At 34.0% G+C, this 18,856-nt stretch overlaps 1 protein-coding gene and 1 long non-coding RNA gene across 2 annotated transcripts in view; one reads left to right on the top strand and one right to left on the bottom strand.

Annotated features, from left to right (window-relative positions):
- Positions 1-1,398, bottom strand: part of LOC106059612 (uncharacterized) — a 63,541-nt gene extending 62,143 nt beyond the window's left edge. The window contains exon 1 of the long non-coding RNA XR_008779801.1: positions 937-1,398. This is a non-coding gene — a long non-coding RNA (uncharacterized LOC106059612). The remainder of the gene's footprint in view (positions 1-936) is intronic.
- A 2,517-nt stretch (positions 1,399-3,915) lies between these two features.
- On the top strand, positions 3,916-5,337 carry LOC129928148 (putative uncharacterized protein DDB_G0282133). Its single transcript, XM_056041060.1, has one exon. It carries the CDS (start codon positions 3,916-3,918, stop codon positions 5,335-5,337), a length of 1,422 nt encoding a protein of 473 aa, XP_055897035.1.
- Positions 5,338-18,856: the final 13,519 nt, after the last annotated feature.

Raw genomic sequence — 18,856 nt, forward strand, 5'->3', positions numbered from 1 at the left:
AGGGGAGACGGCTCCAGAACATGAGACTGAAAGATTGTGCTACTACAGTGAGCTAGTTTTTTTTTAAAGATATTTTTACTAAAGTCTACTAAATTTATTTCATTTGATCACAAGTTATTTTGTCTATATTAGAAATAAAGTTATATTTAGTTTTGTTCACAAAAGTTATTCAAGTTATTTGAAGTTTTATTAGTTAAGATATATTACTCTTACAATGGTTTAGTTGTCTACCAGCAGTATGGTGCTACCAGTCAACGACCAGTAATAACAGTAGGAACATCTTTAATTTAATATAACATTAGCATATGTAACCATAGCGCAGATGATGTAAAGGTCACTCATTTTTATGTCAGATAATTAAGGAGAGTGTTATGTGACAAGCGCAACTTCCTTTGCTTTCTTCATCTAAATTCTAAAGTCAAGTAGACATTAGAATTTGATGAAATAAAGATCAATTCCAAAAATCCTGAAATTAAAAAATCCCACTCTTGGTTCACAGTAAAGTTAACCTTTCAAACTTTGCAATCTATGGGGCAGACAATGTAAAGGTCATCTGATTTTGTGGCCCATGGTTAACGAGGGTGTCATGTAACCAGCACAACAACCAAGTACCTTTACTTTTCCCAAACTAATGTCAGGTACCCATTAGAGCTGGGTAGACTATGGGGCACCCAAAAAATCCTGAAATTCAAAATCCCAGAGCTCCCTGATTTGGAAACCACTGCGCAGTTCATCTCATGTATTGGTCTAGTCATCTGAACACTCCAACATAACAATGAGAAAAAAGAAGAAGAATAAAAAATCCCAGTCTTCACAGAGATTTGAACTCAGGACCACAGGTTCAGAAGCCGAGCACTTAAACACTCAGCCACTGCGCCCCCATCAGTAATATGTGTTTGCAGTTATTTTTTAAAAAAAAGGAATTCAATTACTTACTTCCTACAGCATCTACTTCATCAAAGACAAGCTTTTTTTGCTATAGCCATTTCGAAAAATTCTCTGATCATTCCGGCACCCTGAAAGTATTACATAAAGAAGTAAAAAGTAAAGGTACCCATTTCGGATCTTGCATATTTTGGACACAGATGATGTCTATGGCCATTGGTTAATGAGTCATGTTGCCAGCACAAAGACCAACTGTCTTTACTTCCCCAGCAAAAGTCAAGTACCCATTAGAGTTTGGTATATTCAGGGGCATCTTAAAAAATCCTGATCTTCAAATCCTAATTTTCACCAGGATTGGAACTCTAGACCTGTTGCTTGTTGCCATGTGCTTTACTACTCATACTACACCCCATACAAGAATGTGCTAGTCAAAATTTAATAAATACCAACATTTTTTACAAACAAAAATAAAATAGAATTGAATGCATATAATGAAAACTGATTTGACATGGCAGTTGATTTTTGTGCTGGCCACAATACCCTCATTTATCGTGGACTACAGAAACTGATGACCTTAACATCATCTATCTGCTCTATAGACACATGATCTGAAAAGGGAACTACTTTACTTTTTACTTTAATCTATGGGGTGTGGTGGTAAAGAGAGTGTAAAACAGACTAAGAACAGATCAACAATGTCAAATTAAGAGAGGCTGTAAAAACATATAGTTTTTTTTTCAAGAATTCTTTCATTAAATTTTGAAAATACAGACACAATTCTGACAGTAATTAGCAGCCTTGTTTACAACATAAATAAATGTGTGACATCACAAGCAATGAAGAGTCACATCTAGAATAATGTTATATATCTGTGTATTTTCCCAATACCATCCTCTACGTTCATAGTGTAAAGTAGTCATTAAATGAATAAGACACCGGTCCCAAAAACCACTATAGGGCCCTATATAGAGCAAAAACTATTAGGAGAGCTACCAGATCTGAAAACCATTGCACAGTTCATCCTAGGTATGGGGTTACTTGTCTGAAACCTCCAACATATAAATGAGAACAGAGAAGTCATTGAATGTACAATTATAACTTTTTTTATTCACTGAAACTACCAGATGAAAAACTTAATAAAGAGTCTAGCTATGCTAAAGAAACTCAGGCTTTTCTTCCACCTGAAATACACAAAATCAACTTGAATATAAACTATAACAGATATTTTCACATTACTATCTGTAATAGACAAACATCATAATCATTGTAATAAGGACATCCCTCAGCATTTTGTTTTTCTTTGCCGCCTTTGTTCTAAACAGCTTACTTAATGAATATGGATGTGTGGCTAAATGGCATAAACCACTAGGCTACCTATTAAGGGGACCTGATTTAAAAACCCAACTCAATCTGGGTTGTGTTTGCTGAGCAACTAAAGGCAGCTCAAAAAGGTCCTCCTCACACAGATCCACAAAAAAAGCAAAAAAGATTAGACCATAGCCCCCTGAGTATGCAATAAGCATGAACAATGTGCTACACAAAAGCAATTTTTAAAAAGTTATGACCTGCTTTCTTCATTAAAGAAGTATGTATTAAGCAAAGGAAAGAAAAAAAAACTTTATTAGAATTAGTTCAAGATAAATATTTTCTGCACTATGTAACAACTTTTTTTCTATTATTGTTGTAATGAAAAGATTTTTTTAAAACACAAATGTATAGAACATGGGAGGACACCTGGTGTATCCAAGCAATCATTATCTTCAAGAAAATGATGTGAAAAAAAATATCAAAAGATATAAATAGAACTCCATTTAAGTTTATATACAATTCATGATAGTTTAGAACATAATATTAAAAACAATTTATTCTTTGGCATCTAGCCAGTTTTTTGTTGCTGATCTGTTCTTCTCAATTTTTCTGCACTACTAAACAAAATGTTGGTTACCCAAGATGTTACATGCGCATAATAGTGTGAAAGTGAAATGGTAAAATGTGTGTTGAAATAGGAAAGATAAGAGATGGATCAAAAAATGGAGTAATGTAAACGAGATGTAACATATTATTATTTGTTGAACAAGATTAAAATTCTATTGATGGCTCTATTTGGTGTATACTTAAGAGTCTCAGATGCTCGTAACAATAGTTTTTGATGTGATGGGGGTCTGACTGGATAACTTGTAGAACTTAGCTTTAAAGAGTTGACAGGCTACACAAAGTGAAACAAGGACTGTCTGGATAACTTGTAGAAGAAATACACTCTATAGAATGAATCAACTAGTTTATAATCTCTAATCAGGATATGTGGAGTCCCTTGGTAGCGGTCACTATAGGACATGTATCAATAATTATGTGAATGGGTGAAATCCAGAATCTAAGCCACTATAAATGAATACTTGTCCAGTACAGTGTAGCACAGGTGTAATGATTATTATTTGTTTTTTTACATGTTTGGAATGTTCCTTCAAATTTGTAGATTATTACATCCTAGCCCAAAACTCCAGAAGTCTGGTGGGGGATGTCATTGGGCAGGGTTCAACCCTGTGACCCATCAAACTACCTTCTAGAGTGCAAACCACATGCTGGCAGGATCTTTAAAACTTTTTTTACTTTATTTAATTACTATATTAGGGATACTTTATTAAATCAGGTTAACATAATTATCTACTTTGTCAACCTTTCTTGTAATTGTCTTAGTCTATTTAGCAAGCTTTAACCCTGTGTGTTTCATTAAAATGTTTCTTAGTGTCATTAAAGCTATTATTAACCTCATTTAGCCAACTTTAAAATCAGCATTATATAATCATGTTTGATGAACAGCTGTGCTTTTTGTTTATAATACTATTTTAGTTCCATGATAAGAAAGTGAAGAAAAGAAAGGCATTTAAAACTCACTAATTTCAAAGCATAAATTTTACAGTGTTTTTTTTTTTATAAACATTAAAATTAATTCATTCTGGTATTTTTCTATCACATTCATAAAATTACATAGTTTTTTTAATACAATCAACCATCCACATGTACAAACTAGATATGGGAATTGAACCTAACTTTTATAAAGATAAGGATAAAGATAGGGAAGAAAGAGCTGCAGAAAGAGCTCATCAGAAAGAACTAAAAGAACTAGAGACTAAACAAAAAGAGTTAGAGGCAAAACAAAAAGAAAGTCAGGACAAAGTAGAGTTGGCTAAATTAGAAGCAGCAAAAATCAACCCCAACATTATGACCCAGCAAACCAGTAACAAACCATTTATCTCCAAATGTCATAAATTTAACATTAAGGAGGAAACATTAGAAAATTACCTAGTTCAGTTTGAACATATCTCATCTACTTACAATCTAAACAATGAGGATATGGCAAAACATCTGCTAGCAAATTTATCAGGAGAACCCCTAAACATAATAAGCACACTCACAACTGAACAAAAGAAAGATTACATAGCTGTTAAAACTAGACTCTTGGAACATTTCGGGAAAAGCGAAGACTATTATAGAAAACTCTTTAAAAAGATTAAACTAAACAAGGATGGAGACTTCAACAGAATAATTTTTGACATGAAGGCAAATATGCTTAAATGGTTAGAGCTAGCTAAATGTGATATAAAAGATCCTATTCAAATTTTAGACATGATCCTAATTGACAATGTACTATCTAATGTCACAGATTTAGTGTTCACTTTTCTTAAAGAAAAGAAAGTAAAGACAGAAACTGATCTCATTACTAATTTAAACCTTTTTAAAGATAGCCATCCTGGGCACACTATGGACAAAAGAGAGCTACATCAATTGGCCGCCACAGTTAATACAGCTAATAATAGCAATAGTAATGATAGATTTAAATTTTCTAATTCAAAAACTTGCTTTAATTGTGGGAAGAAGGGCCATGTTAAAAGCCAATGCAGACAAACTAGCACTAGCAACTTCAGATATAGAAGTTACACCAATTACCACAACCCTAGCAACTACAATCAAAATAATTACAACAATCATAGTAACTATAGCAACCAATTTAGAAACTACAGATCCAACCAGAGTGCAAGCCCCAGAGAAAGAAGGAGCCTTAGGAATAACAACTCCTATTACAATAACTATAATACTAATAGACAATCAAGGAGGGACACATACAACCATCAGTCCAACTACAACAACTATCAAAACAGGAATAGAAATAGAGGCAATACCAATAACAATACACAAAGAGAAGAGAATGTAGCCTACTTACAAACAGACATGTCTAAGGTAAATGTTTTTCCCTCATATGTAAACTCAGTAGAAATTAAAGCAATGAGAGATACTGGTGCAACAACATCAATAGTAAGATCCAATCTAGTCAAACCAGAACAATATTTAGAAGAAACTGTTAAGGTCATTTATGCCAACATAAAAAAATTTGATATATTATATGTAAAACCGCCAAGGTCTGGATTGAATCTCCCTGGATCACAGGCGAGATAAAAGTAGTAGTAATGGATACACCCGCCCAAGACCTCATAATAGGGAACTCACATGGTGTCAAAGACTTAACAATAACTCAGCTAGATTCATGGATAAAAAACAGACAAAGAAATTGGTATCTAGACCAACATCATATATCAGCTGTTCAAACTAGATCACACAAAAATATAGTGCCAGAAATTGAATTACCAAATACTTTGTTCAATGAAATAGGAACCACCAGACAAGAATTAATCAAAATGCAAAACAGTGACCCTATAATACAAGATTTGTTAAATAAAGACTATAACAAAATAAATTTAAACAACCATCATCTTTTAGCCAACAACCTAGCCATTAGATGTAACAGAAACAAAGATAGCACAAGAATTCAAATTATAATTCCAGAAAGTCTACAACCCAAAATATTGAAAATGGCCCATGATGACCCAACAGCAGGCCACTTTGGAAAAAAGAAAACATATGCTAAAATCTCACAAAAATTCTTTTGGCCTAAGATGAAGACTCAAATTAAAGACTATATAGATTCCTGTGCAGAATGTACTAAACAAAAACTCATACTCAAGACTCAAGGCACCTCTACAAAAATCAGATAAAGCCCATTGTTTCTGGGACAAGATAGCCATTGATATTATGGGCCCATTAAATACAAGTACCAAGGGAAATAAATATATATTAGGGATCATAGACATAGCAACCAGGTGGGCAGAAGCTTTTCCTCTTAGGGATATCAGGGCCGAAGATATATGCACCTCACTAAGAACAATATTCCTAAAGTTCGGATTCCCAAACAAAATCTTATCAGATAATGCATCCAACTTTAGATCAAACTTAAATAAAGCTTTCGCAGCTATGACTAACATAAAACTAGTGCATAGTACAGTTTATTCACCACAGTCAAACGGTGTGATTGAGAGATGGAACAAGACAATCAAAGAGATAATCTATAAATTAGAAACAGAAGCAATGAATACTTGGAATCAGACTTTAAATTATGCTATCTTTGCTTACAACACTACTACTCATGAAACAACAAAATTCAGTCCATATGAATTAGTTTTTGATAGAAAACCTAAAGGACCACTAGAACTATGGGCTGATAATATGTTAGAGCTAGAGAACTATGAAGAATACCATCCATGGATAACACAAACAAAACAAAATTTAAGACAGGGAATAAAATTAGCTGATATAAACATGGATAAAAACTTAAAGAGACATAGAGATATAAAAAATAAGAACAGAAAATTAAGGACATTGAACATAGGAGACCAAGTGTTTGTAAAAATAGAAAATAAGTATAGTTAAAACAAAAATGAAGGCCCATATGACATAGTAGGAAAAATAAATAACAAAGTGTACAAAGTAGACAGAAATGGCAAGGAATGTAAGCTGAGCATAGATAAATTAGTAAAATTTCCCAAAAGAAAAGTTGAAGAGATAGAAGTTATTGATAGGGATACAGATTCAATAGTAACTATGCAAGAATATGCTGCAAATACTATATCCATTCATACTACCACCCAAGACTCCAGTAATGATAGAACTAATATAGATAACTTGATAGAAAAATACAATGATGTCATTACATTGAAACTAGGCTGCACTGATCTAATTCAGCATTCAATACATTTAAATAAGACACTACCATCTAAAACAAAGGCATATAACATCCCAAAGGCCTATGAGGAATTAGTAAAAGTAGAACTAAAGAAATTACTAAGTGAAAACAAGATAGAAAAATCAGATGTTTGTTCTTACGCATCACCTATGGTGATTGTCAAAAAAAAAGATAACAGTGTGAGAATCTGTTGTGACTATAGAGAGCTAAACAATTGTACTATCATAGATCCTGAACCTCTACCTGATACAGAAACTATAATTAATATGCTAAGCAGAGCCTCACTATTTACCACCATGGATCTAAATAGAGGATTCTGGCAAATAAAAATGGAAGAAAAGTCTAAACAATATACTGCTTTCAAATGTATACTACCCGGGTTTGAAGGGATATATGTATGGAATGTCATGCCATTTGGATTAGTTAATAGCACAGCCACATTTCAAAAATGTATGAGCAAACTATTAGCAGGCATTGACAATGTAATCTCATATGTTGATGACATTTGTGTTTTCACTAAATCAGAAAAGGAACATCTAGACACACTAGAACAAATATTTGCTAGTTTAAAACAACATAGAATGACAATTGCTCCCAATAAATTAAATCTTGTAAAGAATGAAATTCAATTTTTAGGCTACAACATCACTAACAGTAAAATAACTCCTACCAAAGCAAACATCTGTAAAATAAGAAATATTAAGGAACCTAAAACAAAAAAGGATGTCAGAGCACTATTAGGCTTGTGCAACTTTTATAGAAAATTCATACCCAACTATGCCCAACTAATTCAGCCCTTAGTAGAATTCACTAAGAAGAAACACTCAAATATAATAAACTTAGATGATAGCAGCAGAGAGGCACTAACTAGACTAAAGGATAAGTTTAATGAGAAATTAGAATTAGGGAGTATTGATCCTATCTCACAACTCCTACTGTACACTGATGCATCCAATAATGGTATAGGAGCATGCCTACTGCAACAGAAAGAGTCAGATCTAAAACCCATAGTCCATATAAGTAGAACATTATCTAAAGCAGAAAGAAAATATTCAATTATAGAAAAAGAACTATTAGCTATAGTATGGAGCATAGTCAAACTAAAACACTATTTGCTAGGAAGATTCTTTACAATTAAATGTGACCATAAACCGCTGTTAGCACTTAAAAGAAAAGAACTAAAGAATAATAGGATAAATAGGTGGTCATTAATTTTGTCTGATTACAAGTTTGACCTACAAAAGTATACCTGGTCATGAAAATATATTAGCTGATTTTTTATCAAGGCAGGTAGATCATGAAACAGATACAAATGAGGACAATGATATTGCACATATCAGTCAAAGTATTTTAACTGAGTAACCTCACAATATAATCATAAGAAACCTGACATTTTTCAATCAGGTCAACCTGACATTTTTTCTTGCTATGATGTAACTAGGTCATGACATATTTTTGTTACACTTATTTGTACCATTTTATTGGGTCATGATGACACTTTTTTTTTTTTGGAAGTTAAACAATATATTAGTCAACTATATGCAACTATTCATAGTTGAAATGAATAACATGACATCTATAATTATGTATGATTAACCAATAAGTATGGAAGTGATTAACTAGATCAAGCTTGACATAATCAATTAAGCATGCAGCAACTGATGAGAGAGCTCAACAGAGATAAAAACATTATTGATGTTATCAAAGCCCTACATCAAAATGGGACAAAATAGGACATCCATAGAAGTGTAGCAAGGATGCATTCTCTTTCCAGCTCTTCTTTCTTGACCATATTATGAGGGAAATGCTAGAAGGATTTACTCCTAGCTTGACCATAAATGAGCAGCCTATTTCCAATCTCAGGTTTGCAGATAATATACACCTCATTGGAGAAAATGCAGACCAGGTACAAGATCTTACCACAAAACTAGATGCTGCAGCTACAACAGTTGGCAAGGAAATCAGTGCTGAAAAGAGCAAAATATTAGTTTGTGATGTAGATAGTAAGAGATGTTGCATACAATAGAATGGCCAAACATTAGAAGTTGACTCGTTTAAATACTTAGGGTCTGGAACAATAAAATCAGCTTCCTAGTAAAATTAAAACTGTATTCTTCACTAGTAATCTCTGTGCTTATATATGGTTGTGAAAGTTGGACACTGAATGCTGAGGCTTTAAGAAGAATTCAAGCCTTTGAGAGTAAATGCTACAGAAAATTACTGGGTATCAGATATGAGGAAAAAAAGACAAACGAGTTTGTACATTAGCAAGTCAACACTCTGGCTGGCAAGAAGGAAGAGCTCCGCAATACTGTGAAGAGACGAAAGCTGATCTGGTTTGGTCATACTGTAAGACATGACTCACTATCAAAAGTCATTCTTTAAGGTACATTGGAGAAAGGGTCATCCAATGAATAGCTAACTAGATAACATGGAATGGACCGGCCTTTCTCTTAAAATCCTGCTTAGAACAGCTGTTGATCAAGAAAAGTGGAGGAAATTGGTTAGTGAAACTGTCACAGCATCCCAATGGCAAAAGTCAAGGGACAGGGTGATGATGAGATAAATGATTTTCTTGCTAGATCAGTGATATTTAATTATATAAAATTATAGGCAATTTCTTTACAAGGTATGCAGTAAAGTTCCCCTTTCAGACCTTGTGGTCTATAGGGCAGATGATGTAAAGGTCATCTGTTTCTGTGGCCTACAGTTAACAAGGGTGTCATGTGGCCAGCACAATGACCAACCACCTTTACTTTTCCCTAACTTATGTCAGGTACCCATTAGAGCTGGGTGGACTCAGAGACGTCTGAAGATCCCGAAATTAAAAATCCCAGTCTTCACCAGGATTCGAACTCCGGTCCTGGGTTCAGAAGTCAAGCGCTTTACCGCTCAGTCACCACGCCTCCAAGATATGCAAACACTGGAAATATTTTATCACATTTGAAAGAATTCAGATTTTAATCTTTCAGACCACTCTTGGCCGAGTCAGCAATGAATGCTTTGGCATCCTCAATACCTCAATAATCACTAATAACAAAAATATTTAAGATTTTTTTTCAGACATAATCCTAATTAGTCATTTGAACTTGTTTGTAATTAAGAAGCTGGGCTAATGAGTCTGCTGAATAGATAAACTCCCTAGCTATTGCATTCTGGGTTGTCTTGATGGTCTTGGGCTCATACCCTCCCTGTTGCCATTTCCCATCATCCTGCCATAGGTTTAAAAGGGGTAGTAAGTAGATTATAATCCTCAGCTCTGAAAGAGCATCTCAAAATTTAAACAATCAATTTGATTCTCTTTGTCCTGCTAAGAAAGATATTATGCTCAACCACCAATTCTGACAATGTAACCTTTGCCCTTCTCACTTTCATCTCAAAAGAACTCTCTCCTGAATATAGTGGCTTAAAAAAATCTAGAATGTAAATCTAGTCCTAGACACTATGCTATTAGAGCATGGAATGGGTTGTCTGAGCTAGCCAGGAAAACCAGTGACTTGGGAGAATTTAAGTCAATGGTTAATATGCATGACTGAATGAATGGCTCGTAGGATGTAATCATCTTCTTTTCTGAAGTAACATCAGTATTATATAAGATATATAAATGCAGTTTCATTACCAGTTGTTCGGTTTCAGTCTATAGGCTTTTTAAATGTATTTTAAAAATCAAAAGCAACAGTACTGTCCTGAATGTGAAATACTAGCTCAGCCAATTTTGCCCCTATTTTATTTTAGATTCTGTAAAGAATAATAAAGCACATCAATAAATCTCTTTGTAAGATGACAGGAATAGCTGCTTTTAAGTACACCTAACTCTATATCTAATAGGTCTAGATTCCTAGAGCCACTACTAGAAACTATTATAGTAGTAGCCTAGTGCTACTACACCTAGTCAGTAGTTTCTATAGTAATGGATATAATCATCTTTTTTTAAGTAACATCTGTATATATAAGATATAATATAATAAGATCTTAATTGATTTAGCTCTAGAATAATTTTATATCTAAGTCTAGTACACACCTAGTTGACCTAGTCAGATCTGGAATCTAGACTAGACTATAAGTATAAAGTATTAGTATAATAGTTCTAAAAATAGATCTAGATCTGGATTTATTTTATTTTTTAGATCCTAGTTCTAGATCTTGACTAGATCTAGTTCCAAATCAAGTTACATAAACTGAGTGAGGTTGAGATCGTAAAACGCATTATGATCTCAATGTCAATATAATCAATATAAATTTATAAAATATCTAGATTTAGATTTAGCTAGACTTAGTCTAGCAAGACTGTATAAAAGTCCAATGAAGTCCAATGGTTATAGTTATTTAAAAAACAGACAAAGATTCTTCTGTTCCCCTGGCAATCTAATCATTGAATAGAATTTAATCGATCTATCTGATTACTGAATGATTGTGATACTCACTGATACTACTTTTACTTGATTATTATGAACGAATAATAACAAGACTCTGGATATAACAGGAACGTATAAGAAATGAAATCAGCTGTTTAATCTAACGCCATACTGTTTGACAACCACAGTTACAAGGGATGTTACTCCCAAATACAGATTGGTGCAACCTATATAAAACACACATCAACATCCTTCACTTTCTATAGCTAACAAAATACATATCAGAAATATTTGCAATTAAAATAACAAACATTAATAACTCATCTTATTTTATAAATATTATAACAACTAAACATAAAAATAAATTTCAATTGAGAGTGTGACACATATAGAATAAATATTTCAACATGCATATTAATATTGTCATAAAAATTCTTAGTACATATCATATTCCCTATGCCACACAGGTCTATTTGTTTCTCGAGTGCTAATTCTTGCTGGCATATTTCTATCGCAATTATTGTCTGGTACATGAGAAACTACTCCAGACTGTGCTGCATGTTGAGAACAGTTATCAGCAAAATCTGGCCTTTCATTATCTTCATCATCATCATCATCCAAGACATTCCCATCATAGACATCAGTGTCTTTCAAAATAGTTTTCCTTTGCCTAATATGAAATCTGTTACGTATGTAGAATCCTCCATTATCCTCCTTGATCTTATAAGATCTTGGAGATGGTTGTTCCCTGATTATTTCAGGATACCACCCAGTTTGACCTGGGTTTTGGTAATAAATAGTTTGCCCTAGATGGAGTTTTGTTAAATCCCGAGCTTGCTTATCATATTGTCTTTTTACTTGTTGTTTATAATTCTCTTTCTTCTCAGCTACAACATGTTCACTTAAACACTTTGAAGTGTTGGGAATGTCCGAGGACTTCTTTTGAGACACATTTCAGCTGGGCTAAATCCAGTACATTGCCGAGGTATATTTCTGAGTTCCAGTAAAGCTTCATATGGATCATCACCATTATGTTTAGTTTTCTTATCTTATCTTATATAATACAGACGTTACTTCAAAAAAGAAGATGATTACGTCCTACGCGTAATGCATTTAGTCATGCATATTAACCAATGACTTAAATTCTGCCAAGTCACCGGTTTTCCTGGCTAGCTCAGGCAACCCATTCCATGCTTTAATAGCACTGGGAAAGAAGAAGTATTTGTATTTTTCAGTATTAAATTCTTCATTATCTTTACAGCAGCTTCCGCCTTCCCATTTGATCTCGGATAACCAGGATCTGATCTGATGTGATTGATGTTCCATCGCCTTGTGAATCTCAAAAACTCATTTGAACTAAATTGTGGACCCCCCCATCTGTTATTAACATTTTTGGAGCACCAAAACGAGCAAATTGTCCTTTCAATTTTCTAATCACATCTTGTGATGTTGTTGAAAGATTATGGTGGCAGCGGTAACAAGTGTAAGTTGAGAAATATTCCAGAAGAAGTTAACAGAAGCATTGTTAGGATTAGAAGGATGCATTAATGTGGCTGATGATATCGTGATTGTGGGATGTGGTCAGTCCAAAGAAGAAGCAGAAAAAGATCACTCTGACAAACTGAAGAGATTAAGAGAGATGCAAAGAGAAATGCATTAAATTAAATGAAACAAAAACAGTAGAGAAACAAGACCAGATAAGTTTCATGGGACACTGCATTAAAGCCTGACATAAAGAAGATCAAAGCTATTCTGGAAATGAAGAAACCAGAAAATTGCCAGGAAGCAAGAAAATTATGTGGAATGGTACAGTATTTGTCAAAATTTTTGAACAATCTAGCCAAGTGTCTCAACCATTAAGAGAACTAACAAAGAAAGATTGCAATTTTAGATGGACTGAAAAATGTGAAGAGGCATTCAATAAGATAAAAACAATGATTACAAATACTCCAGTCCTTATATTCTACAACCCTGACAAGAAACTTGAAATACAAGTGGACAGTAGTCAACATGGACTTGGAGCTGTACTAATGCAAGGACAACCAATAGAATTTGCCTCTAGAGCAGGGGTGGGCAAATTACGACCCGCGGGCCACATGCGGCCCGGCGGAGTGTTTTATGCGGCCCGCCGACACCTACAGAAATCAGGTGTGCCCACAGTATATACAGATTAAAAAGCAAATATATTAAAAATAATATCTATGTAAATTATTGAAACTGTCTCATTATAAAAAGTTTCAAGTAAACGAAGATAATGCTAATTGGTTAACTTCAATTCACTCAATACACTTTTTTTTTTTTCATTTGTAATGTTTTACAGACCTAAATTATTATTTTTTAATTTATTGATTTAATGTAATTTTACTTTAAAATTAAAGTAAACCATAGTCTATGAAGTAAACCAATCATACTGGGTTTCGTATATGTGCAACATATTCTTTATTTTATTTTCAAATTAAATTAATAAAAATTAAACTTAATGGGTTTCCTTATAAGTACAGATATTTATCTGAAATCCACGCATTTTCAATAACAGTAGCTAGATGGGTATACCGCTAGATGTTTATGAAGAGTAGTGTGTAGCCTAACATATGCTCGCCCCTCCTCCTTTCACATTCTGGACTTGGAACCAGACAACGGAGGAGTTACCGGCATTTTAACTAAAATGTAACTGTTTTTTTTTTTTATATTTATTAAAGCCGGTAGAGGAGACATGTGCTCTACAATACAAAGGCTCAGTGCTGATGTAAATGAAATAAGTTGCAGTTGCATTTAAACCGTATAAACGAATATAGATATAAAAAAAAGAGATGAAAGCTAAGCCTAAACTAGAAGATGTTCAAATATAAGAATATTTGTGATTCAGTTCTAACGTGTGACCATGATGTCCACTTTTGTCTTCGGGAACCGATAATAAATGAGCGCTCGGTATTAATTTGGGATAGACATAGTTTCGAGCTACATCATTAATTGTATGTATGAAGAATGATATATTTAAATTATAGCGACTACTTTTATGTCCACATAGACTTCGCAAATGTCATAATTAAATTAAATACTTATTTCAGCTACACTAGAGTGAGACTAGAAGCAACTCTAAGGCTTTTACATAAAACCAGTGAAGTGAATTGATATCAATTTTATTAATAGATAATGATAACATATGTCTCCCCATTTTCTACACTGATGTTTAAGTGAATTACAGCTAGGTACCAATTTATGATCAAAGAAATATTTATAGAGACAAAGTCAGTCAAGTGACGTAAGTTTTAACTTCTAATGTAATAAAGTAAGCATTAAGTGAATAGGAAATTATGAAAAAAATAATCAGTTGGGAAAGTGAGAAGCAGATAAGCTAACGGAATCTATTAAATTATGTCATGACATGAAACTATATGAGACAACTAAAGAATTGAAAAGATTGAAACTCACACTGGGTTTTGTATCAAGCAGAAATAAAAAAGGGAAAGCGACGATGCGATGTTCACTGTTGGATAGCTTGATAATAAACTGCCCTAACTAAAACGTGGACATGTGACAAACAAACCAATCATGCAAATCTGTCGTGGGTTATCCAAATGTGTGTGATTTGACCATTTAAGTGAGGGTTACATGAAAAAACAGCAGGGGGGGGGGTGATAGGAAGGGATGGGTGGATGTTGACAGTCTAGCATGTGGCGAGGGAGTTACGTAACATGTCCATCTGTCTTATATGGCCTGCGTGCTCATGATGTATTGTATGTATTGAGTATATAAACCTACATTTATTACTTAAAAAGATTCATGTATCTTCAACTGTATAGCTTTTAAAAAGAAACATTTTAGATATATAGATAGACAGAGATGAGGTAGAGAGATAAAGGATAGATAGATAGATGGATAGAGAGATAAATAGATAGATAGAGAGAGATAAGTTAGACAGAGCGAGGATAGATAGGTAGAGAGAGGGATAGATAGATAGAGATAAGTTAGACAGAGAGAGGATAGATAGGTAGAGAGAGAGAGGGATAGATAGAGAAAGTATAGATAGATAGAGAGGGATAGATAGAGAGAGAGAGAGAGAGAGATAAGTTAGACAGAGAGAGGATAGATAAATGGATGCATAGACAGAGAGATACGTAGATTTTGTTTATTTATCTAGCTAATTATTAGAATAATTAAATAAAAAGTGTGTTTATTTAAATAAGCTATATAAAAATCCCATTTGTATAGTTATTTGAAACATTTTCACCATTTCCTATTTATTTGCTACGCGCGTGCTTTACTGCCCCGTCGGCGTTGTGTCTTACCATAACCAACGTATAGGATCTCTGTTCTCCGGCGCAATAGTTCTTCTCACGTCTGCTATCAAACTCGCTAGACGGTCGGCCATAAAACACGGACATATTGACTCCCCCCCCCCCCCCACCCCCAAATAAAAAGTGGGGTCAATTAGCCTGGTAAGGGGATGGTATCAGCATCATACTTACTTCTATTCGGTAATATTTTTCCCAAAATTGAAAAAGGTGCCGGTACGCCGTATATACATTCTATTTACATACATGCGAATGTTTGCTCTTTCCCTACGGCTATGTGGCTATCGTCCTCTAATCTTGTCCACTTTTTTTTAACATATCTATGCCATCCAGTAATTAAGGTCAATCCTCTTAATACCTACGTCGTTACTTTCCTCCATTTCTCCCCATTGGACAGTTTGGCACATGACATTGCGCTAGACAGAATGGAGCCCCCCCCCCCCCCACCTACCAAACCCGACCCACCCTCACAGACACCTAAGTAATAATCTCATTTGTAAGTGATACATTTTGTTCAACAGGCCTGTTTGTAACTTTGTTTTGTTACAGAACTATAATTCCACTACACGGCGACTTCAGGCATAACGTCGATGGTCTGGTCTCTGCCAGACGCTCTCAGCTGAGTGGACAGAAACATGAGTGACGAGCCATCTGCAGTAGGCATAGTAATTATAGTTTGTTTGTTGTTTTTTTTTTTTTGGGGGGGGGGGGAGGGGACTACAGTTTCTGCTTTTTTTTTTATTAGTGACAGAGGCAATGTCAACTTATTTTAGTAAACTAAACTGCCTGTGCATGTATAAACTACAATAAATGTAATTAATAATTATATAAAAACTTTATTTTAGCATTTAACTGCAGTGACAGTAGTGTTTGTAAAATTTAATGAAAAAACATTCTCTTTTCGTGGTATGGCCCGCTGACTGATTGTTACTTTCCACTGTGGCCCACATGCTGATATGAGTTTGAGACCCCTGGTTTAGAGTTTAGAGCAGGGGTGGGCAACCTTTCTGCATCGAGGGCCGCATTTAAAAAAAATTGGGAATGGCGGGCCGCATATACGATTTAAAAAAAATTGAAGTTGTCTTTTTATAAAAACAATATCCCCGCAAATATGCAGTTTTACATATTGTGCAGTATTTTACTTTTTACACTCGTGCATAATTTTCCGGAACTGTGGAACTAGCTTACTAGTTGTTGCCCTTGTGACTGCTGTCAAATAACAGTCAGTCAACTTCGAGCAGTGATTATACCTGTTTAGGTTTTTGAAAAATGTTTATTCACTGAATGAGACAATATATGTTCCGAAAGTTAAATGTCGGGACGAGCTAAGCCTGTCATTGTTAAACATCACCAGATTATGATGACCATGTCCTTCCATTGTGCATACTAAAACAAGGGACCCGAACAACACTCAGACCCCGAAACCCTTCCATATAACAAAACCTATTTGGAGAACTGCCAGATCTGGAAACCAGTACTATTACTATGTAAATTTTCCCAAATAGAAATTTGCAATTATATGCAGCTTTGTGCAAACTTTGCTGTTTAAAGTTTATGGTTGGGATATATACAAAATAATAATAAAACAACAACTATTTTTATATTCAAAGCACGAACTCCATCAGTTGTTACACTTGCCATCTTGTTTCAAGCATATTCAATATTTAACACATTTATTCATAGCATTTAATAAATACTAGCATGAGATTGTGTCTTTGACTGAGTGTATTGATGTATAGCCAATTAGCTAATCTTAGTTTACTTAACACTTTTTATAATGAAACAGTTTCAATAATTTATATAGATATTATTTTTAATATATTTGCATTTTAATATGTATGTACTGTGGGCACACCTGATTTCTGTAGGTGTCGGCGGGCCGCATAAAACACTCCGGCGGGCCGCATGTGGCCCGCGGGCCGTAATTATCCCCTAGTTTAGAGGTATGCGAGTCCAGTGTAGATACTGAGATAGTGTGTGAATTACACAAAAAGTCGTATGCCCCTATAAAAGGAACAATAAAAAAATTCAAGGCATTAAAAGAAATTTCAAGTAAAAAGATTTGGGTGTAAAAAAAATTATTAAATTTGCCTAAGCTTAATAGTTACTTTTTTTTTCTTTTGTTTTGTTTTAATTTTTACCGAAGTTTTTGTTATGATTGACAAGACGTTTTTATATCAAAATTGTTATTTAATGAGCCCATAATCCTAATTAAGCCTAGACCCAAGTAGAATTTCAATTAAATATTTTGATATTAGTATTCAATAAGTACATAATAGGAACATGGAAGTCTGCGGTCGATCACAAAACAAAAAAAAAAACTATAAACAGTTACACCTCCATTAGATTTTTTTAAAATGATTGATCCCTTTAAAGAAAATAATTTAATGTAAAAAAAAAAAACAAGTTCCTTTTTTCTAACATTGCGATCTATAGGGCACATGATGTAAAAGTCATCTGTTTCTATTGGCACGGTTGACGAGATTGTCGTGTGGCCAGCACAAAGCATCTTTTGTAATATACTTCTCTTACAAATGTTAAAGGGAAACTCCGATGGTTTTGACAATTTTTGATATAATATGTGTTTTGATGTACAGATAATGAATATATGATTCTTTTTTTTTCCTTTGCAATAGTATTTGATGTTTTTCCGACATAATTTTCCTGCGCATCCAAAACAGTCAGACTTTCACCGGGTTTCTATGTGACGTCACAAATGTGTTTTAATCTATTGACTTATTGTATAACAGAAGACCATAAAGCAAAGTTTACATTGTTGTAAAAGAAATATATCTTGGTCAATGCAGTTAGATCTAGAAAAGAAAAAATGCGTATTAAAAGTAGATTTACATGCTTGACTAACCACGGCAGTCTGTATTGTCTCGCCAGACCACTCAACACACAACAAACACTATCGCTTGGTTGTCTTGTCATGACCGACTACACGTAGTCTCGACTAGCCTTACCTTGACCAGTTTATTCGAATCAGTCAGACACACGATCTATTTACTTCTTGGGACAGAGAAAGGCTTAGATAAAAAAAATGGTACTCTTTTTCTCGAGTTGATTATCCTAATGCTTTTAGATCTATCTATACATGTGTGTGTGTGTGTATATACACGATCTATTTACTTCTTGGGACAGAGAAAGGCTTAGATAAAAAAAATGGTACTCTTTTTCTCGAGTTGATTATCCTAATGCTTTTAGATCTATCTATACATGTGTGTGTGTGTGTGTGTGTGTGTGTA

The sequence above is a fragment of the Biomphalaria glabrata genome, chromosome 9 (assembly GCF_947242115.1).
Source record: "Biomphalaria glabrata chromosome 9, xgBioGlab47.1, whole genome shotgun sequence".
NCBI lineage: Eukaryota > Metazoa > Mollusca > Gastropoda > Planorbidae > Biomphalaria > Biomphalaria glabrata.